General features: G+C 49.0%; 6 protein-coding genes across 6 annotated transcripts; 5 read left to right on the top strand and 1 right to left on the bottom strand.

The window, feature by feature from the left end:
• Window positions 1-530: 530 nt before the first annotated feature.
• Window positions 531-2,750, bottom strand: ARB_06472 (metalloprotease MEP5, putative; the record flags this gene model as incomplete). Its single annotated transcript, XM_003015303.1, has 5 exons — window positions 531-717; window positions 790-1,204; window positions 1,285-1,835; window positions 1,938-2,329; window positions 2,394-2,750. The coding sequence occupies 5 exons, from the start codon at window positions 2,748-2,750 to the stop codon at window positions 531-533; spliced, it is 1,902 nt and encodes a 633-aa protein (XP_003015349.1).
• Window positions 2,751-5,975: 3,225 nt separating this feature from the next.
• Window positions 5,976-7,391, top strand: ARB_06471 (uncharacterized protein; the record flags this gene model as incomplete). Its single annotated transcript, XM_003015302.1, has 3 exons — window positions 5,976-6,125; window positions 6,306-6,608; window positions 6,687-7,391. 3 exons carry the CDS (start codon window positions 5,976-5,978, stop codon window positions 7,389-7,391), a joined length of 1,158 nt encoding a protein of 385 aa, XP_003015348.1.
• Window positions 7,392-10,122: 2,731 nt separating this feature from the next.
• Window positions 10,123-13,281, top strand: ARB_06470 (uncharacterized protein; the record flags this gene model as incomplete). Its single annotated transcript, XM_003015301.1, has 1 exon — window positions 10,123-13,281. The coding sequence occupies one exon, from the start codon at window positions 10,123-10,125 to the stop codon at window positions 13,279-13,281; it is 3,159 nt and encodes a 1,052-aa protein (XP_003015347.1).
• Window positions 13,282-13,359: 78 nt separating this feature from the next.
• ARB_06469 (uncharacterized protein) lies at window positions 13,360-14,529 on the top strand (the record flags this gene model as incomplete). The annotated part of the gene is made up of 2 exons (XM_003015300.1): window positions 13,360-13,382; window positions 13,530-14,529. The coding sequence occupies 2 exons, from the start codon at window positions 13,360-13,362 to the stop codon at window positions 14,527-14,529; spliced, it is 1,023 nt and encodes a 340-aa protein (XP_003015346.1).
• Window positions 14,530-16,563: 2,034 nt separating this feature from the next.
• On the top strand, window positions 16,564-20,558 carry ARB_06468 (C2H2 finger domain protein, putative; the record flags this gene model as incomplete). The annotated part of the gene is made up of 2 exons (XM_003015299.1): window positions 16,564-16,689; window positions 16,776-20,558. 2 exons carry the CDS (start codon window positions 16,564-16,566, stop codon window positions 20,556-20,558), a joined length of 3,909 nt encoding a protein of 1,302 aa, XP_003015345.1.
• A 1,389-nt stretch (window positions 20,559-21,947) lies between these two features.
• ARB_06467 (uncharacterized protein) lies at window positions 21,948-23,664 on the top strand (the record flags this gene model as incomplete). The annotated part of the gene is made up of 4 exons (XM_003015298.1): window positions 21,948-22,193; window positions 22,256-22,795; window positions 22,862-22,976; window positions 23,063-23,664. 4 exons carry the CDS (start codon window positions 21,948-21,950, stop codon window positions 23,662-23,664), a joined length of 1,503 nt encoding a protein of 500 aa, XP_003015344.1.
• Between the last annotated feature and the right edge of the window lie 336 nt (window positions 23,665-24,000).

Here is a 24,000-nt window from a genome sequence, read left to right as displayed (position 1 = left end):
GAGGGCTGTTTCGTCCTCGTTTTTCTTCCCCCCTTTTTTGCTCTCTCTCTCTCCCTCTCGCTGATGTCGCACCGGATGGTCGGATCCTGCGTTGTTCCCCGTAATCCCGAAGCACGGCAGTGTAGGTAGCTGCATGCATGATGGTAGTACTTATGAGGTAATGGTAAGCAGCGTATCCCGGAGAACCCATCGATTACGGGGTTTCCGGCTCCATGACTCCGGCTATGCTAGCCTCTCATCGTAGTTCACAATCAGTGGTAGAGATTTCTTGACCAAAGGACTAAGCTAACATATTCGAATCCGTGACGGCCTGGACCTTGTGAGACGCTGGGCTGTAAGTCGATTCCCGGGATTGCGGCTCTGCTCTCGGCGCTTCGCCCCTGACATCTTAATTAGCGGTTACCGGCCCAGCAGTATAGAACATGCCCCGGATAGATAGAAAGGAAAGTTGTATATTCAATGGTATAGTTAACTATGTACAAGCATTAAGCCATGGCCTCCCATAGGCCTCGAAGTAATTCATTCTTACACTACTGGCACTCCTTGGGAACGGCCTTGCTTCCAGTTCGGTTCTTGGGATCGTATTTGGCACCAACGCCCAATCCACGCTTAGCAAAGGCCTTCCAGAGCTCACACTTGTTAGAGCCCTTGGTGAGGTTCATATCGGCATCGATAATGGCATCACGAGCCTGCACGAATGTTGGCTTGCATGGTTGACTGTAATTGACATCGGTTAGTTTTGACCCATAACTAGATCAGCGCAGAGAATGCAGGAAAGGATCAACGTACATAGCCATTCCATCGAGCACGAGCTTCAGGGCAAGGTATTTGCCATCGTTGGGGACGCCGTTTTCAAACACGGGCGTGGGACCGTCATTCTTGCCATGCTTGTCGATCAAGTTCCATAGCACCTCGTAGAGAATAGAGCACCATACGGTTCCGATGGCATGTACTTCATTGTACTTGTTACAGGATGTGTAGACCAATGGGTTGGTCTGAAGGTTGGTAGAATAAGGGTACAGTCTGTTACCCTTGGGGCTGTTATTGACCCATTCGCCGTGGACGTAGTTTGAATTCCGGTTGTCGTTTGGCTTGAGGCGGATGGCGGTTGCGAAGAAATCACCCCATCCTTCGCCCATGCCGCCAGACTCCATGCCGTTGAGGCAGCCAGCATTGGCAGGACCTCCGCAGAGACGGTTGGAAACTAGATGAGATGGGAATTAGCTTGACTCAATGGGCCAGGAGGTTTGATACGGAGGAAGCTGAGAGAGTTCTTATACGTACGGCCGTGAGTATATTCGTGAATAACGGTGCCGGCTTCGAAAGAGGAGTCGCGAGATGGCTTGGCCTTGGTCCAGATATACACTCTCATGCGTCCAGGCTTGCCATCGGGAGGGGTAGCGAAATTGGCATTGTTAGTACCGGAGCCATCCTGAGCATTAAGAATGACAAAATCATTGCCTTTACCACCCTGGCCGCGGTTGTTAACTTGGAAGTTACCAGCTTTCTCCGTAAATCCGAGCATATAATACAGATCATGTACCATATTGGCAGAGTAGAATAGCTGTGTAACCGATGCATCGATATATGACTTTGGTGGGCTCATATTAGGCGCATAAGGGTACTCAAATTTGAGATTCTTGCTATCTGGCCGGTAGTTGTTGAGGTAGTCCTCTCCGCCATCAAAGTTAGCTTGTGCAATAGCGTTGTTGCCCCTGGTTGTGGTATAGTTGGTCTTCCCATCACTAATCCATGTGAACGGCGAGGTTTTGAGGTTCCAGGGGTTCTGAACGATCTCACGCTTGCCTTCAGTGGGATCAGGGATAGGCCATTTGCTATTAGAGTGTATACAGGTTAGCTTCTATGCTTTTGCCTTGGAAGGTTGGAAGGTCACAATCCAGACCACGAGTGGCTGAAAAGACAGGGGAGAAGCATACTAGACTTGGTAAGTTGCATGGGAGACATAGTCGACAACATTATGGACTTTGTCTGTTTCTTTAGCATCAACATAGGATAGAAGCCAGTTATCACCCATGTCAGTCTCCACTCTCCAGGTTAGGGCCAGGGTTCCATCCTCTTTGGCCATGTAGCATAGCTTGCCCTGTGGATCGGACATGGCTCCCGAAGTTCCCATGAACATTACTTCATGCTCATTCATAGTCTGGATTGTCGCTTTATCGGCGTTTATAGGAAGGTTAAGGGCCTTGCAAGCACCATGGAAGGCCTGCATGGGATCAGAGAAGTCTCGCTTCTCAACTGGTGCCTTATCAGGAGCAGGGCCGGTGTAGAAGGAGTGTCCCAAGGAAAGGACTTTTCCGTCTTTGCCAATCTATTTTTGGCTGATGAGCCGCATTGGTTTGAAATAAATGAATGTAGTGCTTGGTTAAACTTACATTGACGTTGAAGTCAGCGTTATCGATATCCATGCCGTGCATCGTCTGGCGGAAGTACACATGACTGATTCCGGACTCGCCAACATAGTGATCATCGACCATCCGGAAGGTCATGCCAGGCATCATACGCTTAACAACCTCTGTAGCGGTGTCAACATAGTTACCACCGCTGAGGGAGGCAATGGCAGGTTGTTTGAGCTTCATGTCATCTGAACTCATGTAGCTGGACCTGTCAGCCATGCGGTAGGCGTCAAGGTCTACGCCTCGGCCAGCGAGGTTTGTGCTTGGCTGAGGGTGCGCGAGGACATGGAGCGGCAGGCTAAGAAGCCCGGCGGCGGCGAGGAGGAGGCCGTGCATTATGGGGATATCAAGAGAACCTCAAAAGAAACTGGGCTAAGAAGATCTAGTGCCCTGTCAATAAGAGAGGGTTCAGTGTTATATTCCAGAGGAAACACTCTGGGGGTTTATATAAGTTCACATCTCTCTCGCTCGATACATCCAATGCTTAGATTTTCTAGATGTTTGGTTCTCCTCCGCTTTTCTGCTGCTGGGAGGATGCTTGTATGACCTGTTGATCAAGCCTCTCTTCACAGGCATCAGGCAAGGTCTCTGTCGCAAGGGGGCGTCGCGCCGCATGTTTCCGGCCAAGAGCGTCTCCGTGCCCTCTGACACATGCTGATCAGCTTTCATGAGGGACGAATATGAGATCAAAACCCCAAATAATTGATATCCATGTATCCTGGAGAATCGTATATCTCGGAAGGCAAGGCCGGTTATAACCAGGGAATGCATTCCAATGCCATAGCTTCCGCACCAGATCGTGGGGTAACCACTTCTTTGCAGGGTATAAATATGATTACATGCCATCAAAGGGAGATAGACATGTAACTTTGCATGATGGATGCGAGATGACACCCGTTCAGCTGGGACAAGGCCTGTTGGATCTGTTCTCCGCATGGGGACAGATAAGCAGGGCAGACACGGGATGTAACCCCCCAACAAGCTTGTTTTGTCGGTCGAGCAAAAAACAAAAATACAATATAAAAGAACCTGTGCAAGATTGCAAGCATAGCCTTGTACAAGCTCAGACATGGCAGGCTTGCAGTTTCGGCCGTGGAGGACGGACGGATAAACGGCCTTGGTCTTGGTATCTGTTTGGCTGTTCTTCGTTGGAGCCGCAGATCGAGATGGGGATGAGATCAGCTGCCAAGCTCAGCGCCCCTGAAGACGAAACATTCTCGAACCAACTTCTGACTATTTGTTGGATGTGATACTGAGATGTGATACCTCTGTCTGCTGGCACGAATTGTGGGATAAGATCACTGAGAGGCACGGAAAGTGAAGATATTCGCTGTGGGCATGTTTTAGCGCCGCGGTTCGTAGGGATGTTTTTCCCGCAGGAGGAGCCTGGCAGGTTTCATACTTCGTCAATGTACCAGCCATGGATGGGGTGCTTACTGGCATAGAAGTTGTCAGCGATTTGAGAGGATGATACCTGTCATCGTGACCAAGCATTTTGTAGACACGGAGATGACTGCTCAAGTCAGCTCGATGTCCAACCGATGACCACGGTACCGAGATGTGGGATGTAGGGATATCAGCAAAAGGATATCACCACCAAGACCTCGTATGATCTCTCTCTCCAATCGGTTTGGTCTGCTGCTCGTCCCGAGAAATCTTTCATACCCTGTCGAGTCCGCTGTTTAGGGCCATGACCCCGTATCGATACGGAGAACCTCCCTGCACACATGCAAGGCTGCAAATCCCGTTCGACCCAGCCGTTCTTTGTGGCTTAGGGACAATATTATTGTGCTGTCAGAATTATTATTATTATTTGGCGTATCTTTACCTTATTTGTGCTTTATGCCCTCCGCGGAAATTAGTGTCGTTCTACCCGAGTGAAGTGGTGGCATGGCTGAGACGGCAAGATCACTCTATGCAACTTTCAATCCAAATCCCGAGGCTGCACTGTCTCTGCTCCATGCATGTTACATGATAATTCTTTATCCGAACATATTTTGCATTCAGTAAGGCCCCGGCAGATCTATGGGAGTGATTTCATGGCTCTTCTGGTGCCGACGCCCTTTCGGGAAGACGAATCCTGCAGACGATAGCAAAGACCACAGCCCAGAGTGCCGAGTATCTGACGCTTGCTGTACTTTAACGCTGTGCTTTGGAGTTGGCTCTTTTTACTCATGATTCTTAAAAATCGCTAACTGCATTATTGAAATGTTATCTCTGCTCCTAATCCTTTGGCAACTTATATACTTGGCTGCTATCGAACTCATCGAACGTACCTGCAATAACTACCCAGTTATGAAGACCGGCACAGTCACGATTAATAGCAATATCACATATTTCCGTAAGCCTCATCCCATTCATTTCACCGTCCGTGTTGACTTCACAGAACTTGTTTTCATTAGCTTCGCTGGCCAGCCATGACTGCAAATATCCCAGCATTGTGTCCAAGTTCCAAGCGATGTATAATGCTCTTCCTGACAGTGTCTTCGCATTGCGGACAGCGATGCAGCAACCAAGAAAAAGACGCAGATTCCCCAAAGGGCCAGGTAAGACCGCGGCACGAGCTTGCGATAAAACGAACTCTTGATCGAAATTTAGAGGTTGAGATGTGGATGCCACCGCCCGAGACAGTGAATATACGTGCTTTCCGTAGGAGTTAGTTGATGCATAGTCCAGGGCTATCCTAAAATCTCCTGGTGATATTGAAGTTGCTATCCCTGCTGTCGTATTTGATATAACTGATACCAGACTTCCGTTGTTACATCCAGGAAAACCGGCACAAAAATATTAGTATCAAGGTTATAGCCAGTACTTTGGTTCTTGGGTCTCCCCGTTCGTCTCATCGGTTGTTAACCCAGGTCATTCCCTAGCTGATGCACCATTTGATATTCAGGTTTTCCTTGGATATATTTGTTTTTATGGTTTTGACAAGGATCAGACAACAAAAACAGCTTGCCTGAACACGCAGGAAATATGAAAGGCTATGGTACAGACTGGTTATGCCCGTACGATATCAGTATGGCCCAAATGATGGATTCAGGTCCTATGTTTGGCTGGACAAACCTGCAAAAACAGAAGGGAACCACTCCGAAGGTTGTGATAAAGCGCAAACATTAAAGTTTCGGGAAGTTTATTAGTAATAACAATTAACGCATTACATAATCATTGGCGCCTGCTTTGTGTACCTTTTGAAGATTCGAACGTCCATAATGGAGGGTCGTTCGGTTAGCCAGCTACCTGGACTGTCTCCTCGCAGTCAATGCCGTCAAAGCCGATTGTAGTTATGCTGTCTAAGGAACTACCATTGCTACAATTCGCTCCAGTGGTCAAGGCTTATAGCGGCATCACTTTATCACCAAAGATTTTCGAATGAGTCAGCATACCATTCTTAAAGCGGCGAGAGATTTATCTAAATCTGACCTAGGCTCCAGTTCTGATATGGATTACGTGATATTTATGATAAGAAGTTGAGAAGTTGTGAAGAAGCTGTGCATATCGGCATTCCCATAGCTGGAACTTTTTGGAAGCTCATGGAGCCCTAGTGCAAAAATTAGCTACAAGATGGCATCGACCTTCGCCTTTGGCTTTGGAGGTGACGATATAGAAGACTTGGAAGGTGTCTCTGATACGGATCAAAAGGCACCAAGTGTGCAAGAAAATAAAAATGATTTGATATTTGACAAAGCAGAGATGCTTAGGCTTGAGGATATGGTTAGTATCAAATCCCTATGTTCAGTTATTAAAATAAAACAAGGTAATAGGAGTTTGGAAAAGGACAATATACAGTGCAAAGTACTGTCATGATACCTAGTCCTACTCAAGCATCCCTTGACCACTCTAGACCATTATATCACCGGAGATTTTGGTTAATCCTTTACTAATTCTTTGTAGCTCGCTTCTCTCCCGTCTCAACTGGAGTTTAATATGCAGCTAATAGGTTCAGAATCAGAGGATCCGTTTCTAGTTGCTCGCCGAGAACTAATGGATATCCGTGTTCAACTAATGGCTGAACGGGACATGCTGAACGAGGGCGAAGATTTACTGGTTGGTTTACAGAAAGACGACATTAAACCTACTGTATATGAAGGAGGTTTCAAAACATGGGAATGTGCTTTGGATTTGGCAGCTGTCGCATCTCACAGCCAAGAAGGGTTTACATACCTAGATAACGGGGATGATATTACTATCATAGAGGTAAGGAAGTGAAGCTCGTTTTGCAAGATCCTCAATGCAAGACCCTATTGCAAATGTTCTTAATACTAATATCAATAGCTTGGAGCTGGCACTGCCATCCCTTCTCTATCGTTATTTCGATGCTTCTTAAAGCGTGGAGAGGCGAGACGCCGCAAAGTGCGCTTTGTACTTGCTGATTATAATGCTACAGTCCTGAAGTTAGCTACGTTACCGAACTTACTACTGACTTGGTATATAACTCGGCGGAGCTCAACAGAAGGAAACAATAGTATGCAGACTGATCCTGTTGTCGATCGTCTGCTAGAACTTGATCAAAGCCTTCTAGAAAGCTTTGTTCAGGATTTATCGGATCATAATATCACACTTTCATTTATATCAGGGGGTTGGTCCCCTGAGTTTGTCGACTTGTGTCTGGGCAAGCAGGAGAATATGGAAGACATGACGATGAGTGACCACCAACAGACTACAATGGGGCACAGGACACTTATCCTGGCGAGCGAAACTATATACTCTCCGCCTTCATTACTCCCGTTCACAGAAACACTGGTGTCACTGATGCGTAAAGCGCTTTCGGGCGAAGGATCAAGCATTGCTCAAGATCATCCTCCCGTCCGAGCGTTAATATCAGCGAAGAAAGTATACTTCGGGGTTGGAGGAGGGGTTAGTGAGTTCCTAAGCACTCTCAGGGACGTCGGAGGCAATGATGAATTCAAGGCATTAACCAAGCTAACGATCTCCGATGCTGGAGTAATGAGGACGGTCCTGGAGATCCTCCCTGGGTAATGGGTTGGCTTGAATGGCCTGCAGAATAAGGCGAAGAAAAAGGAAAAATACGGGACACATCTTGGGCTCCCAAAAAGAAGTGTGTCTGGCCTCAAACGGTATTCGCGATGATATCTATTATGTTTCCTTTTTTTTACCTTTTGGCATGTGGAAGTGCAGGGTATTGCTGTACAAACATACAAGTACGTGTCTTTCCTGGGTGACCAATGGAACAACCAAAATCTCGGGTATGGAATTTTGAATACAACCGGGCGCATCGAGTACTCAAAAAAAAAAGACAAAAGAAACTGACGTTTGTCATATGTACAGTGAGTCATAGTCACCACATTCAGGGTGGTGAAAAATTGCTGGGGATCTAAAATGGAGAGGGAAAACAATACATAATATAATCTAAAAATATCTTCCATCTTCGTACAGGGACTGGACCTTTCCGTCCTTCATGCGTCCTACTCTTGCCTTTTCCATTTCCGCTTGACGCTTTTCGTAGTGAGCCACAACAGCGGAGAGGTCCCCAGACGACCTGCCTGGGGACATGTTTATGGGAGAGCCAGTATTGAACAACCTGTAAGCATCAGAGTTAAAGGATTAGTTAGTGACGTGCAGATAATCGCCCGAGAAATTCAACCGGGGTAAATGACGTTATAACGCAGCATGTATGTTTGACGGAAGATGGGCGTGCAGAGCCGTAAGGATATGCAAGGCAACGTACTCGGGGAAAGACATATCAATAGTCAGTGGAGGATTCTGACTGTGGAACAGATGGCGGTCTGCGGCTGCTTCTTCAATTGCCCGGGTGTGGAGAGCGTTGTTTCGTTCCAAGACGGCCTCACTGGCAGTGAAGGTCTCGATGACACGGGTCAACCATGGCTTTGAGCTGGCATCAGACGTGGAGTATTTGTAGAGTGCCAGACCGACTGGGATAGAGGCGACCGCGATGTAGAATCCGCGCTATGGTATCAGACATGAAGTGTCAGTAGTGGCATGTATTTCGGTGTACGTTCATAGAAAACCAGCCAATTGAAACTATCATCCACCACAAAGCTACCGGAGCAACATATAGCGTGCTCCCCACGCCTTGAAATATTCTCAGGCCTTGGGCCGAGATAGTTATCATGGCAGCCGGGGATGGAGGAAGGGGGCAAGACGTACTCCGAGGTGTTCGTTGACGGGTTCATGGTGTGCGGAATGCGAGTCGAAACGGCGGGGTTGGCGCTGAACCAGGGCGCGCCTCGCCGGGGCGGTAGCTCTCCTGGCAAGAAACATGACTGACGCTTTCAATTGGGGCGAGAGCAAGGCCTGGTCGACGGTGTCGCGGAAATGCGTCTCTTCCAAGTCCTTTTTGCTGCTTGGAGCTGCGTTTCTCTCGGGTGAGGTTGAGATAGTTGCACGTGACTATTCATGATGACTAAGCTTAACACCAGAAAACTTTCTTTTTGCTTCTTTTTCCGACTTCAAAACATCAAAAAGCAAGACGAGCAACGAGAGACAGCACGATAACAGCACGAATACAGGCTCCCTGCGCCGTACGAAGGACGAACAAAGCCTTCTCGGTGCAAGACAGCGAGGAATATGGCGCAAGATGCAGAAGACGGAGGCTAGGAGTCTATCGTCGTCGCCTCGCGGACCTGATTGGCGATCGCGGGCGTGAAAAAAACGAGGCGGGAGTTCGAGATGGGGCTGCTGCACGCACAATTGGCAGGGCGACAGGCGGTTTGTTGTCGTTTGGGCTTCGATGCTGCTGCAGCCGACTGCTCTTGAAACGCATCCATCCCTTGACTCCCGCATGCTGAATGGCCAGCGAGAGGGAGGGATGGCCTGCTCTCGTCGTGTTGGCATTCCTTCTAGTACTCTGAACGGGGCTTCTGGCAACCGTTGTTACTATTTCATGACTCCCTGCGGTTGCGACCGCCTGCATCCACATCGCTACCCGACTAATGCACGGCGAGTTACGGTGGGCAGAAGTCGTACAGAAAAATAGGTTTTGTATAGTGATATTTGGTGCCCAATTTTGCCAGGGGGACCGCTGCCATTGGCTTCTCGTTGTCTTTATCCTGGATCTGGAGTGAATTGTTGCTGGATCACCCTTGACGTGGGTGCAATCCGATGCATTGCGCACACTAAATTTTGGCTTGCCCTCTTGTTTCCCAGCCGATATCTTCGAGTCACCGGTTCGGTGAAGTATTAGTTGCTGGGACTGTGCCCTCCTCGAGCAGGTTATTACCTGGTCGATTTCCGCTTGGGAATATTTCCTCCCTCAGAAATATTCTCGCTCACTTTGCATCTACGACGCTTTGATTTTTGCATTTCACGACAGCAGCGTTCTTGTTTTATTGCTCTTTTCTGTACTTTTATTCTTTTAGCCCTTAATATCCATATCCTCTCTTCATCTTACGAATTTATATCTTCCGGAATATCCATCGCATCTCCCGACAATATTCTCATTGCAACTCGAGAATTTTTTTTTTCTTAACGACCGACACCAGAGTTTGGTTTTCATATATTTTGCACAGGACCCTTTATACTTCCAGCACCTTTGAATCCGTCTGCTCTCGGGATACCATTAAGCATTAGGGGAACAATTGCCTGTCGCTGAAAGCAATCCTCCCAAACGCTTTCCCCACCTCTAAGCTCTTTTCACGAGAATATCGGAGTCTCGGTGAACAACCAGAACAAAAGTCCCAAAGCCTTACGAAACCGGCTCATAATTTGGTTGTTATAGCGCTTGGTAACGATGGCTAAGAAGGGGGCAAAGAACAAAGACAAAGAGACCAAGGCCAAGGGTGGCAAAGGAAAGGCTTCTAAAAAACAGCAAAAACAAAAACAGGAAGAGGAGGAAGAGAAGGTTCAGACCGAACAGCAAGCTCAGCAACCCGAGGATGACCAAAGCACATCCGTAGAATCAGAACAAGCCCAGGCACAAACCGAAGATCCGCTTCAGAAACCTGAGGAAGACTCGAAGTCTGATGAGGCTGCACAGCCCGTTGAAGACTCAAAACCTGAGGAAGAGTCAAAGCCAGTGGCTGAGGTAATACCCGAAGAGCCTAAAGCCGAGGAAGAGCCTAAGGTCGAGGAACCTAAGGCTGAAGAACCGAAGGTCGAAATTGAATCGACTTCCGAAGAACCCAAGCCTGAAGAAGAGGCTAAGGTCGAGGAGGTGGCGACCGAGGAGCCCAAGGTTGAAGATGAGCCCGTTGTTGAAGCTCCGGCTGTTGAAGAGTCACCATTAACCGAGGAGGCACCCCTGGCTGCGGAAGCACCAACAGCAGAGGAGACCGCCCAGGTTGAAGATGCTCCTATCGCTGGGGAAGTCCCTCCCGTTGAGGAAATATCTCCCGTAGAGGACGTACCAGTGACTGAAGAAGTACCAGTCGTTGAGGAACCGCCTAAGCTTGACGAAGAGCCTAAGGCTGAGGACGATCTCAAGGTCGATGAAGTACCGAAGGCTAAAGAACTGCCTGACGAGGAAGGAACAAAAGCGGATGATCAACTAGGCACGACCGAGGAACCAATACCTGACGAGCCCCAACCTGCGGAAGAGGCTGTTCCTACAGAGGAAGCAAGCCCTGAAGAGGCGGCACTTGAAGAAACAAAGCCTCAAGATGCCGTACCGGAAGTCGAAGAGAAATTCGAAAAAGCAGAACCTGAACCTGAGACACAGATTGAAGAAGACAAATTCGAGGAAGTAATACCAGAACATGAGGCAAAGCTGGAAGACAATGTGGTTTCAGATGTTGTTCCGCTTCCAGAAGAGGTTCAGCAGGAAGGAGACAAACAACCCGAACAAGCGACTGAGTCGGTGAAAGAAGGTGAAAGAGCTTGGGGCGAACAAGAGCAAGAAGAACAAGAAACTGTCATTGAGGCTCCCATTGCTCAAAAAGTCTCTTCACCATCTCCAGCTCCCTCTCAAACCCAGTCGTCTCCCTCGAAAAACCCATCTAAACCTCCTTCGATCATCCAAAGTCTTCCTCCACTGCCGAGATCCATTACTTCTACACCATCAAACTTGAGCTTAAGCCAAGCTTTCCCATCCCCAAAGCTCTCCTCCTCTGGGAGTCAAAGTAAGCCTGGAGGAAAAGGCACAAGCACGGTTGCAGGGGATGAATTCCAAGAAGCTGAAGAAATAGTCCCTCCGGTCGCCACAAATACCTCACATAAAGGCCGATCTGCTTCACCTCGATCTCAGTACGATGTAACTGACAGTGACTACCAAACTGCTTACGGGTCTGCCAAAACACCCACCACTAGGGCTGTATCAAACGGAGCATATTCACCATCTGACGTTCCTTTGCCTTCACCTTCTGTATCAGAAGCCAGGACAAAATCCGCTTCTCCCCCGGGACCTTCTTATGAATATACCCACCAACCGCAGCCTATACCTGCGGCCGCACCACACTTCGCCTATCCCTATCCATACGCCCATCTTTATCAGCAAAACTCCAACTACCCGAGCAGTCCAGTCATGGAACAGACACAGGCAAATGTGGTTACTCCTCAGTACTCACCTGTTATGCACCCTTCCCCACAGCCCAATTATGCAACTTCTTTCAGCCAGCAACAAGGCAGGAGAGCTAGTCGATCATCGAGGAGCCAATACGACTACTATTTTGGCAATACATCCCAGTACCGCTCTGCTCGGGAGTCGATGTCTCAGCCTACCGAGAATGGAAAGCCATACTTGAACGGTGAACGTGACCTTGCCGACACGGTTAACCTTCTTCATCGCATACAAAATGTTATCCCTGACCTTAACAAACTGGTTGTCAGCTATCGTGAGGCACAGAGTCAATTGTCCGCCAGGGAGGCCGAAAACAAGCAAATCGAAGCCCAACATGAACAGGCTCTCCTACACAAGGAGTACTATATCGAAGCTTTGCAGAACCAGATGAGAAAGGTTGCTAACGAACATGCAGAGGAGTGCTCCAAGCTAAAGGGTAAAATAGGTGCCCTTGGAGTTGAACTCAGTGATCTGCAAGAGAGAAATAGAAACACCGAGGACACATTAGTTGAGACTCAAAAGGCAAGGGACGAGCTGCTTCGTGCTCGCGATGAACTGGAAAGCGAGGTTGATCATATTCAGAAAGAGATCGAAGCAGCCCGCGAAGCACACGAACGCGACATTGCGAGGCTCAGAATGGAGGCTGAGAAGTCAGAAGAGAAAGCGCTTGCTGAGCAGAAGGAAAGGCTAGAAGACCTGTTCCAGGAAATTAAGAATGAAGATGACAGGCTTGCTGCTGAGCATCTCAAGGCTCGTGAGGATGAGCTTCTGGGCCAGCTAGCAGCGAAGCAGGAGGAACTGGATGCCAACGATGCGGCACTCAAGTCGAAAGTGGAAGAGCTCAGGGTTACACAGGAAGAACTGGATGAGAAGAAAGCTGAGCTTGCGGAGAAATTCTCGGAGCTCGAAGCCCTCAAAGAAGAGCTGGCGAATACGAAGAATGACCTTGAGGCCAAACAACAGGAGTGCGAGTCTAGACAAAATGAGCTTGAACTTACTCGAAAGGATCTCGAAGAGACCAAGCGTCATCATGAAGAGGAGCTCTCCGCCTTGAGAGATGCGTTGGACGTCCAAACCAACAATGTCAAGGAAATCAAAGAGCGTTTGGCTAACATGGTCCTCGAACACCGCAACCAAGAAGAGACCTGGCAGAAGGCCCGCGAAGGCTACGAAGCCCAGCTTAGCGAGAAGGCTGAAGAACTGAAGCTCAGCAACGAAGAGAAGGAGGTGCTCGAACGAGAAGGTCTGGCAAAGGAGGAGAGACTCCAGAGCATAGTAGAAGAGATGCGCCAGACCCATAATAACCTGAACAAGGACCGTGAGAGGTTGAAGAAAACGCTACATAGCCTTGGAGAAGCGACAGACATGAAGATGAAGGGAGACTCGTTCTTGTAAGTCAGTCGTTTCGGTGTATATGAGATATGATTGTATTGCCTTTGCCCACGAATTCCCTTTTTTATGTCGTTCATGTAGATGGCAGACTTCAGTAGCATGAGGTGGGCCAGACAAAAAGTCGTCGCATGTTTATCTTACACTTCTTTCTTTCTTTCTTTCTTTCTTTTTTTTTAATATTTCGTTTGCACAATAATCAACATTTTTTTGTGTTCATGGTCTAATAATTCATTCTTCTTTTCTTGATCTAGCATTGAGTCCTTTGCCGAATTGTCGCGACTTATCGTCGAGGTATCCAAGACTTACTTCACCTACCTCCCTATTGAACCACCACCGGATATCCTTGCCAAGATCCCATCTGATATCCCTCAATTTTTGGACAATACCCCAGCATCCCGAGAGCTCCGTGCTGCCTATGTCCAGCACGTCATTTCCAAGACCCTGACATATAGGATCTTCCAGCCTTTCCTGTTCACCCTGGGAAGACGATATGATAAGGCAGACACCTTTTTCCAGATGCTTTCTATTGACATCCGCCGCAAATCCGTTCGACGTGAAGCTTTCTGGAGACAGCAGACACTTAAGGCAGCATACACCACGTCTGATGCCAAACAGGCCATCAATGTCGTCGCAGCTGTTATCGTTGATGAGATTGTCGACCATATCCGCCACTTCACCGACCCAACGCATCTCGACGCCTTGTTGACAAATGTCCGAAAGATTGTCAAACTCGCAGCAGAGACATGGAGATTGGCTCGCGTGGAACGAGAATTGATCACAGCCACTATGCCGTCAGCTGAGGACGAGCAGACTGCAAATGAAGAATGGGAAGAGTTCGACTATGAGTCCAATGCACCATTGCCAGGAGGTGAAGGCGCAGCTGAGCCGCCGCTGATGCCAAAGAAATTCCGCCGTCCCCTTCTCCGAATGCTTCCTCGTATCTTCCGAGGAGCTGTGCATGAAGATTTCCTGACTGAAGACGACCATGAGAAGGCATCTCCCTGCACATACCTCCGAGGAGTCATCTTATATAGTGACTCGCCTTCTGTCCTGGCCAGACGGGCTGAGATGTTCAAGAAAAAGCCAGAGGCGGTAGGAGTGATTGACGATGCAGAAGATGCACGACTACGAGCCGCATCTGCCACTCCGCCCAACGCTAGCGGGAGGAGCCCTTCCCCGAAAAGCCCGCTTGGGAACCGATCGCCCAGATCAAGAAGATCAAGGGAGAGGGCTTTTGGCCATGATGACTAGAACAGGGGTAAGTGGGAATAAGGCTGAAGCTGGATTCCCCCTATCATCGGCGTCTATCATGTCATATTGCGTCAACTGTTTCAATGTGTTTCATGATTTCGTATTCAGTTTTTTTCTATTCTTGTTTCTTTTTCAACTTATCTCCAGATCGCATTTCTATCTCCCATTTGAAGTTTGACGATACGATATTTCTTCTTTGCCCTTGGAGCGTTTATTTATGGTGTTTCTGTTTCTCTGCATAGCATTGCACATCCATCGGTATGACACTTGGTAATTGTACAATTGACGACAGGGTTTGCTATGGCCACGGAGTTAGAAAGGCGAGATAATGATTTACTGATTTCTTTCTTTATCTTCTTTTATTCATATGGGTTAATTTCTCCTATCAGCTAGTTAGCTATTCATCATGAGCCACTCCGTAGAGGCATACCAGATTGGTTTTCAGTGTATCATCCTCGCCCCTTTCCCACACCTGTGGCGCAGTTAGGGTTCTAATTCTCACCATCGGTCACTCTTCACCTGCCGGTATCTGCCTTGGCCGTGGACGGGGACAGCAGGCTTAGTTGCCGGCCCGCCTTGACCTTCACTCCTTATACTTACGCGAGTCCTCCCACCCTTCATCTGATCTAAATACTCCCGTACCCTTCCGAATGACCACATCAAAGTGTCAAGGCAAACACGCAGATGCTCTCTTCTCTTTTCACCCCCTACTCCCTCGCCGGCCCCCCTTTTTTTATAGATCCAAGTCGGGAGGTGGTTAGTTAAGGTTGCGGATCATGTGACGGCCCGTTCTCCCCCTGTTGTTAATTTTGACGTCCAACATCGAACGTCCGACTGCTTGCTTGTTGTGCAGCAAGTAGACAGCATCCGGGCAGCGGACGACGGAGAAGAGGAAGAAGCGGAGGAAGAAGAAAGGTGGCAAGGCGAATAATGGACTGGGCTGCTCTGGCATTTATGACTGCATGAAAGGGCCAAAGAGCGTACTGGGCGTTTCCCCGAATCAGCCGCGTGCTGCGCCATTCCTTCGCATTTGCTGGGCGAGGACCGACAGGGAATATTAATAATTAGCTTGCAAAGGCTTGCAACTAAAGGCTCAGCCAAGCAGGACACGAGCAGGACCGACAAATCGCATGGGAGCCTGCCTGCGTGCAATCCCGCCTGACGAGGTCCAGTCCAGCGCTGCCCGATATTCACATCCGTTGGATGGAGAATATCTTCCCCTCTGCTCGCCGATAACCTCAGCACCGAACTCGACCAGCCCAACTCCCGTACTCCGTATTCTCATAACAATACTCCGTACTCCGTACATACATACAGGAGACAGAAGATACGGAACAGGGAGAAAAACGAAAACAGGAGATCGATTGGCCCGAAGTTTCTGTTGTTGAAGGCGGCTGCTGGATCAATCAGATTAGGTGGAGTCGCCTGTGTCATTCCCGCCCCGACCACTGGATTCTCTCGAAAGTCCCATTTATTCTCGCCATTTATTGTTGTTATTGCGGTGCACGGTACCGTACCAACCTTGATTCGCACCCAACTCTCTCTCGCTCTCGTACGGAGTACCTCCAGCGACAAACATCTCCAGCTTCATTTCAACTGACTTTGGCAGCGAGACTCCTTTCGACGGCTCTCTACCGGCCTTTTGTTGGTGTAGCCGCGATTAGCGATATTCCTGCTACTGCTGTTTATTTTTTGCTTGGGAGGTTCCCCGAAAAGCACCTCGTATCTACGGAATAGGCCGCTCGACCATTCATCGCATTCCATCATATCCCTCCTTCTCTCTCTCGGCCATGTTTCCTTTCTGCTGTTGAGGCATTGTACCATCCTCTGCCATCTCGTTGTGCTCGCTCACACGGACTGGTGAACGTTTGCGAATCGGTTGACAAGGCTGTGACCTTCGCCATCGACCCTTAGCCCAGGCAGAACTCGATCACACCAAACGAGGAGCCTAGTGAATCGAGCGGACGCAGGACAACAACCACCTGGGGCCTTTCACTCGGCCTCCTTTGGGAATAACGCCTAAGAATCTAAAGAATGTCGACAGGAACCTCCAAGCAGGTACTGAGTATAGATCGAGGTCTACCTGTTCTAGGGGAGGAGAACTTTGATGATCCGTTCTTGAACCAGCTCTCTGACGCTGAACTATCCGGACTCCATCAGGTACCGACACCCTTTTCCTACTAGGTACAATCAAAGTAAACGTAGAGGTAGACTCTTTTTTTTTTTTTTAGCTGACAACGAAATAGACAACTCCTGACTATTTTTCTGACTCTTCGAACCATTATCAACAACCAGGTGTTTCTACAAACCCCAGTGACCTCACATCACCCTCTTCTCAGCTAGATTTTCTGAGCTCTACCGAACACACTGAGCACGGTCTGAGTGATTTCACACGCTTGACTTCGCCAGACTTTGATGCTCCTTTCTTTGCCTCTGCAGACCCTCATTTGAAGGCAGAAGCAGCGGATGATACTAGGGTGCTCTGGGTCAACCCTCATGATATCGACAAGAATTCACCTGACGGAAATAACTATACGCCACAGAAGAGATATGTCGGAGCTGGGACTGGGGCTTCGCAGCTTCTGAGTCCTGTACCCACAAATACACCAAGTCCTATTATTAACCCACAGGTTGATCAGCGTGGGCAATACTCAACCAACGAACAAACCGCCGTTTCCCCCCAGTCAATGACGGGTGACAAGCCGTCGCGAATGACTGCCACCTCGTCCCATAACCCACCTACACTCATCACCCCCAATAATACGAGCAAGTTGCACCCTTCAAATATTCAGCCTGGTATGGATCATCAGGCCAGCCCTATTGTGAAGGTATCGAGCTTCACCCGAGGTGATTCTCCATCAAGAGCGGGTGACCAACTAAACCACGCATCAAAGCAGTCCGCAATGGATAGCGGACGCCTCTCTCCTGCCAGGGAGACCCGGGAAACCTTCTTCGATAGCGATGATGAAGATGAAGATGAAGAGGAGAACGACAACCATAATAACCAGAAGAAGCCCTTTTCAATTCCACCTCCTGCAAGACGGCTTGATGATGGTAGTTGGTCCAAAAATCCAACTACCGGACATGGTGGATTGGACCCCACCGCAAGAGAAGATGTTTATGTTCCAAGTTTAAAGGAGTTAGCTGCGCAACGGGAGAGAGATGAGAGGAACGCCGAGGTTGCACAATGGATAACGCATAGCGAAGCACATGGCGATGTTGATGACAATAAGCTTTGGAACTTCCGGTCGCGGCGCAAAAACAAGTCTGATAAAAACAAACGGCGGGCTAAGAGCGCGGGAGACCCTTTCTTAGGCGCACAAGACGGTTTCAGTTCTAGGTTTGCCTATCAAGATTTTGACGACTCTGCCATCCCCGGCCCTGGAGTGCTTATTGATGAGGATAGTGGCATGGAAGATGATGAAGATGACTCCTCTGCTGCATCATCCAGTGTTCCAGAGTCACCTCCAGCCAGCGTCCATCCCGAACTTGTGGACGATGATGAATATAATGCTCCTACTACTATTCCTGATGCAGAACTTGAGCCACTACCAAATCAATTTCTTCGCGCTCGACCATGGCAGGATTCAATAAGGAATACCCGTGACGGCACCACAAAGTTCCAGCCTACAACATCCAATGCTGCTATCATGCGTTTCTTAAAACGGGCTGACAGTACCGACACTGCTTCTCGTGCTGCCACCTGGGGAACGCGCGGTCCTAGTGAATGTGACGTTGAGAGTATCATTGGCCCGAACGGTCGGTTTAGCACAATCCGAATTAGTGAAAAGAAAAAGGACAAGCCTATGAGGAGAAACAGCCTTCTTGAACACGCGAGAGGATTTTTGCCCAAACGGAGCAATAGTAGCTCAAAACGGAAACATCAGCTAGATTCGAGTCAACGAAGCCTAACACCAGAGCAACCACCTCCATCCTCTTCCGATGGCGCTGCACAAAGCACCAGCTCCCTTGTTCCTCAGCGCAAGTCCAGCTTTAACAAGGGCAACAAACATAACACTGGAGGAGCTATACTTGCAATGACCGGACAAATGGCTACCGTTGGGCGTGGTGGAGGTGTTGGTGTCCCGTCACCCGCGGTGACAGCTTCAAATACTCCTTGGAGCCATATTAAACGACGCAGCCGAAGCAAAAGTGACCTCACCAAAGGTGAAGGTCCCGGAGGTTTACTTGACCTTATAGGAACCCATGGAGGACCGCCCATCCCTACTCTTGCGTCCCCGAAACGAGAGAAGGGGGCCAGTGCAAGCCCTCTTCAATCTAGATCTCCTCACGATAAGCCCGAGGAAAATGATCTCGAAGGAGACGATGACGATGATGATATGGGCAACGAAAATGGAGTCACGATGGAGTTCCCGGTTCGATCTGACCCGATTGTGCCAACGCTCGAAGGATTCAAAACCCACGTCAGACAGCTCAACCCTCGACTGCAACCTGCATTAATCGAGAGAATTGGGCAAGAACAAGTCCGGCGATATAAGAGATTGGTTGAACTAAGGTTGAAGCACACACAAAACGTTAGCAAGAACAGCTGCAGTGCGGGAAAGCACTGCTTTGCCCAAGGGGGTGAAGCCGTCATGTTACCACCTAGAACCAGCCCCAAAGACCCCGAAGCTACATACGCTCAGTTCCAAGTTCCTGGAGCGGCGGTTACTCCCGAGGATTTGGCATCTTTTGGTGAAGGTGCTATCACGCCCGCCTTATTCCCCCCTGGGGTTCCTCTACCGCCTGTCAGGCGTCTTCCTGCCGAGTTTGAGTGCTCTCTATGCTTCAAAGTTAGGAAATTTTTGAAACCTTCCGATTGGACAAAACATGTTCACGAGGACGTCCAACCTTTCACTTGCACCTTTCCAGACTGCACAGAACCAAAATCATTCAAACGAAAAGCTGATTGGGTGCGACACGAAAGCGAACGACATCGCCATCTAGAGTGGTGGACATGCAACATGCCAGACTGCTCCCATACTTGCTTCCGCAAAGACAATTTCGTCCAACATCTTGTTCGGGAGCATAAGATGCCTGAGCCAAAGGTGAAAGCAACAAAGATCAAGAGCAAAAATCAGCAACAAGATGGCAATGGCAACTCTCATGAAGCCACTTCCCACGCCCAGGCTGTAGAGCAGGTTTGGAAGCTGGTCGAGATTTGCCGCCAAGTTACGACTAAGCAACCAACGGACGAGGCCTGCCGGTTCTGCGGAAATGTATGCAATAGCTGGAAGAAATTAACAGTCCATATGGCTAAGCATATGGAACAAATCGCAATGCCCGTGCTGGAACTGGTTAACGATAAAACATCCAGTGGAGGTGCCATTGGGTCTTTGGGCCACGCAGCGACTACACCACAATCCCAGAGGAACATGTGGACTCCAACTAACCACGCGAACCATAGTGTAGAGAGCACGCAGACCACTCGTGCACCAAAGCCCATTACCTACGGTACCGATGCTCTCTTGACTGAGGCATTTGGACTCCCTCGTGAGCCGGTACCCAGGGAAGCACCCCAGCAGCAAACCCCTGAATACGCAGTCTTGTCGCGAGCCAACCTAAAGCAGCAGCAATACTCAGTTGGGCGCTCATACACCATGTCTCCGTATCTGCAAGCCCAACAACACTATCATCAAGCGCAGAGTCACACTCATAAGCAATACTCCAACCACCTCAATTCCGCCTCGTACCCTCCGGCCTTCTCTACTCTGCCTCAAGACCAACAATCCATTAATGGACTTCCCATGCTCCAGCCCCTTGCAGAACAAGGAGAACCTGCTATATCTGGCAACGATATGTACGGCGATATGGGTGGCATATCTTCCAATGCGCCAATCCTAGACACTAAGTTCGAAGGGGAGCAAATTTTCGCTTCCCCGGTCGATAATGGATCTTATATGTATGCGCCGACGGGCCAGGAGGGCTTAGAATACAGCATGGGTGATAATGGGATGACCTATCACCCCATGATGAACACCGTAAATGGTGGATTCATACAAAATCCGCAGTATAATCATGGGAGCTAGTGGCTGAAGCCAAACCAGGGCGTTTTGGCGAAGTGATCTTTTTCTATTTTGGTGTATTCGATATTTTTAGGGAGTTTCCTTGATAACATGCCGAGTCTTTTCGTCTTTCGACTCCATTTTGTGAGCTTCTATTTCTGATTCTTTTTTCTTTTCTTCATGGTATCTTGCCTGACTTGTTTAGAAGTCATAACCTCAGCAACTGCCCAAACTTATGTCCCTGAATGTGTTTTGGATAATTGATGTACCAACATTCATATAATTTCACTGATTCTCAATTGATTTAGCCATATATATTCTCCTTGTTTTGTTGACGATAACCATGGGGAGGGCTAAGGAGAAGGAGTTCGACTCGTGCAACCCGCCAATGGCTGGTTATTGCTACCGCCACCACTCATATGATAGGGGTAACAACTTCTGCACAACCCCCGCGTCGGGCAAACGGAAACCAGATACGTTGGGCCCATACCTTTTTTTTTTTACGGCCAGGAATAAATTCCACACAGGTTACAGAAGACATGGCCTAAGCACATAGCTAAGTCGTCGTTTCTGGGGAACTGAACGTTGACATCGCTTTAAGACCAACCTCAGGGGAAATAACGAGCCGTTTAACTAACGTTTGGGAACTTTGCAACGTCAAGTTATCCCTGAAGAGTCACCAATATCATGCGGAACTCCCGAGCTTTGATTCCCGAGTTGATCGTCATGACGCCTTTCATATAGAGTTTAAGCTCCGGCTTGAATAAGGATAAATTAAACCATGGTATGCTGTGGTCCCTCTCATCTCGTTCGCATCTCCCCTTTTTCATGAGAGTTCCGTACGTCCTAATGCAATTTGGCGACATGCCGAATCGCTATCCGCTATCTCCTATACCAATATTAACCGTTTGCTCCAGTATAATGGACGACTCTTCGGAGCCCTTCGAAGGCTCAGGGGCAACGAGTATGTGGTGACGCCCGATAGTCTCCAAAACACAGTCGCACAGAGAGGATTGGCCACGTCGGTTGGCCCCTGAGCTTAAACTCAACAGAGTTTGCTAGAAGCTTGGTTGAAGCTTCGGTCCCGTTCATCCATACCTCGTCGAAACGGCCTGAGGTCAGCGAAACGCTTGCATACCGCAAACGCTGGTGATTCTACTGGCGTAGGTACGGAGCATGGGCGCCAACTGATACCCCTTCATTCTAGAGACGTCTCGGGACTTCCGATGCCACATTACTGGTTCGTGCATGGACGGGGCGGCATGTCTTCATATATAAGGGTGCCCACTGCTGGCTTATGGCCTAATCCCCCAGCTATGCTCAAGCAATTCGTCCACTCTTTTTAACTATGTTTTTTTTAAAGGCGTTGTCGCCGTCCTCTCTTTTTTTTCTGCAGTAAATGCTGCTCCGCTTATGAAACCCAACAATGGTACAAGGAACTATATTCCAGACTCCTACATCGTGCTTCTGAAAAGGGATATCTCCCATGATGACTTTGAATTGCATAAAAGATGGGCCAGCGACGTTCACAAGAGGGACGTGGCTAAACGAGGTATCTCATTTTCTGGAATTGGGCATTCCTGGGCTACGGGCTCTTTTAGGGGATACAGCGGGGTCTTCAGCCGCGACACCATCGAAGAAATAATGAAGCATGAACACGTATGACACATTGTGGTATTTCTCTTGTGTAAAAGGCTGTTGGCTAACCATCCCTACGATAGGTTGCACACGTCGAGCGAGACCAAATAGGTACATCCCAGGGCTGGGTCACGCAGTCGGGTGCTCCAAACTGGGGACTTGGGCGGCTTTCAAACAACAGTCCAGGAAACACCGATTACACCTACGATGAGAATGCCGGTGGAAATGGAGTCGTCTATGTTATCGATTCCGGCATCGACACCATGCACCCAGAGTTTCAGGGACGCGCAACTTGGGGTGCAAACTTCATTGACAAAAACAATGTCGATTGCTGGAACCATGGAACGCACTGCGCAGGTATCATTGGAAGTGCGACTTTTGGTGTTGCAAAGCTCACAGCACTGATTGCCGTCAAGGTACTGGATTGCAACGGCCAAGGGCCTTACAGTGCTTTTGTTGCTGGGCTCCATTGGGCTACGAAGCACGCCCAAGACAATGGCTTTATCGGCAGAGCGATTATCAACTTTAGTCTTGGTGGTGATAACTCGCCTGCGGTAAATCAGGCACTGGAGGAGGCCCAGAGAGCTGGTATCTTTGTCTCAGCAGCTGCTGGAAACTTCGGCGTGAGTCATATCCTTTTACTAGCAGGAGTAGCTTATCGCCTGGCAACTAACTTCTGATAACTATAGTCTGACGCCGGGAGCATCACACCCGGTGGCGCTGGCCTAATCTGTGTTATTGGCAATTCGGACGATCGCGACTATAGATGGACTGGGCAAGGTCCATCGAACTTTGGAGCCAGAGGTAGGTCATGTCTCGCTTCTGCATCCCTGGAAAGCGCAAAAACAGGAACTATACCGTCTTTTTATAACAAGTTCTGACTGTTACAGTTGATATCTTTGCCCCTGGCACTAACATCCTGTCTACCATCCCTGGGGGCGGCAGTGGTGTGATGACGGGCACCTCCATGGCTGCTCCTCACGTTGCTGGCCAGGCTGCTATCCTAGCATCTATATCTGGCAGCGGCTTTGATCTGGGGGCTGCATGCGCCTTCTTCAAGAACAGTGCATCTGCGTCTGTCAAGAATCCTGGGCCCAACACCACCAACAAGCTACTTGTCAACGGAGCCAACGGGACTAAAGGTCCAAAGCAGGGTGAGAACAAGCCGAACAAACCCCCAGGTCAGGACGAACAACCAGGCCAGAACAAACCCCCAAGTCAGAACCCGCCTCCAGGCCAGAACCCGCCTCCAGGTCAGAACCCGCCTCCAGAACAACCAGCTCCAAGCCCACCTGCAAATCCAGGCGATGAGCCAAATCCAGATGGTCAACCATATCCAGGTGATCAACCAAACCCGGGCGATTCAGGCCCGTCGTGGTGGATGCCATCCGGCGGCCTCCAACCGCCAGCGTGGTGGAACAGACGACCTTCATTTGGGGGCTGGAATCGGCCAATGTGGTGGAACAGGCCTCTCTCTGTGTGGAAACTGTGAGCGAATGCAGTCTGCAGGTTTCTCTCTGATTCGCTTTCTCTGTAGATATCTAGACGCGAGCGGGCCTCATATTCTTACAGAGCCCCGAGAGCAAGCCTCTCGGTTCTCACTCCGTTCATTATCAATCACCCATTCCTTATCTAAGTGTATATCAACACCATTTAGCTCCCTTTTAGTTCTAGATAGAGTACTGTGTACACAGTTTTCAATATATACTTTGTTTTAGTTCTTTTTTATCCGCTTTCCACCTATATTTCAGCAGGCTCAATCAGCCAAAACTCCCTGAAACTCCCTGGCTAAGCCCCCTTCGCTGCCCTGGGTTGTTTGATATCTATT

The sequence above is a fragment of the Trichophyton benhamiae genome, assembly GCF_000151125.1.
Source record: "Trichophyton benhamiae CBS 112371 chromosome Unknown contig01535.1, whole genome shotgun sequence".
Lineage (NCBI taxonomy): Eukaryota > Fungi > Ascomycota > Eurotiomycetes > Onygenales > Arthrodermataceae > Trichophyton > Trichophyton benhamiae.
Note: the sequence above shows the minus strand (reverse complement) of the source record. Positions and strands in the feature narration are given on the sequence as shown.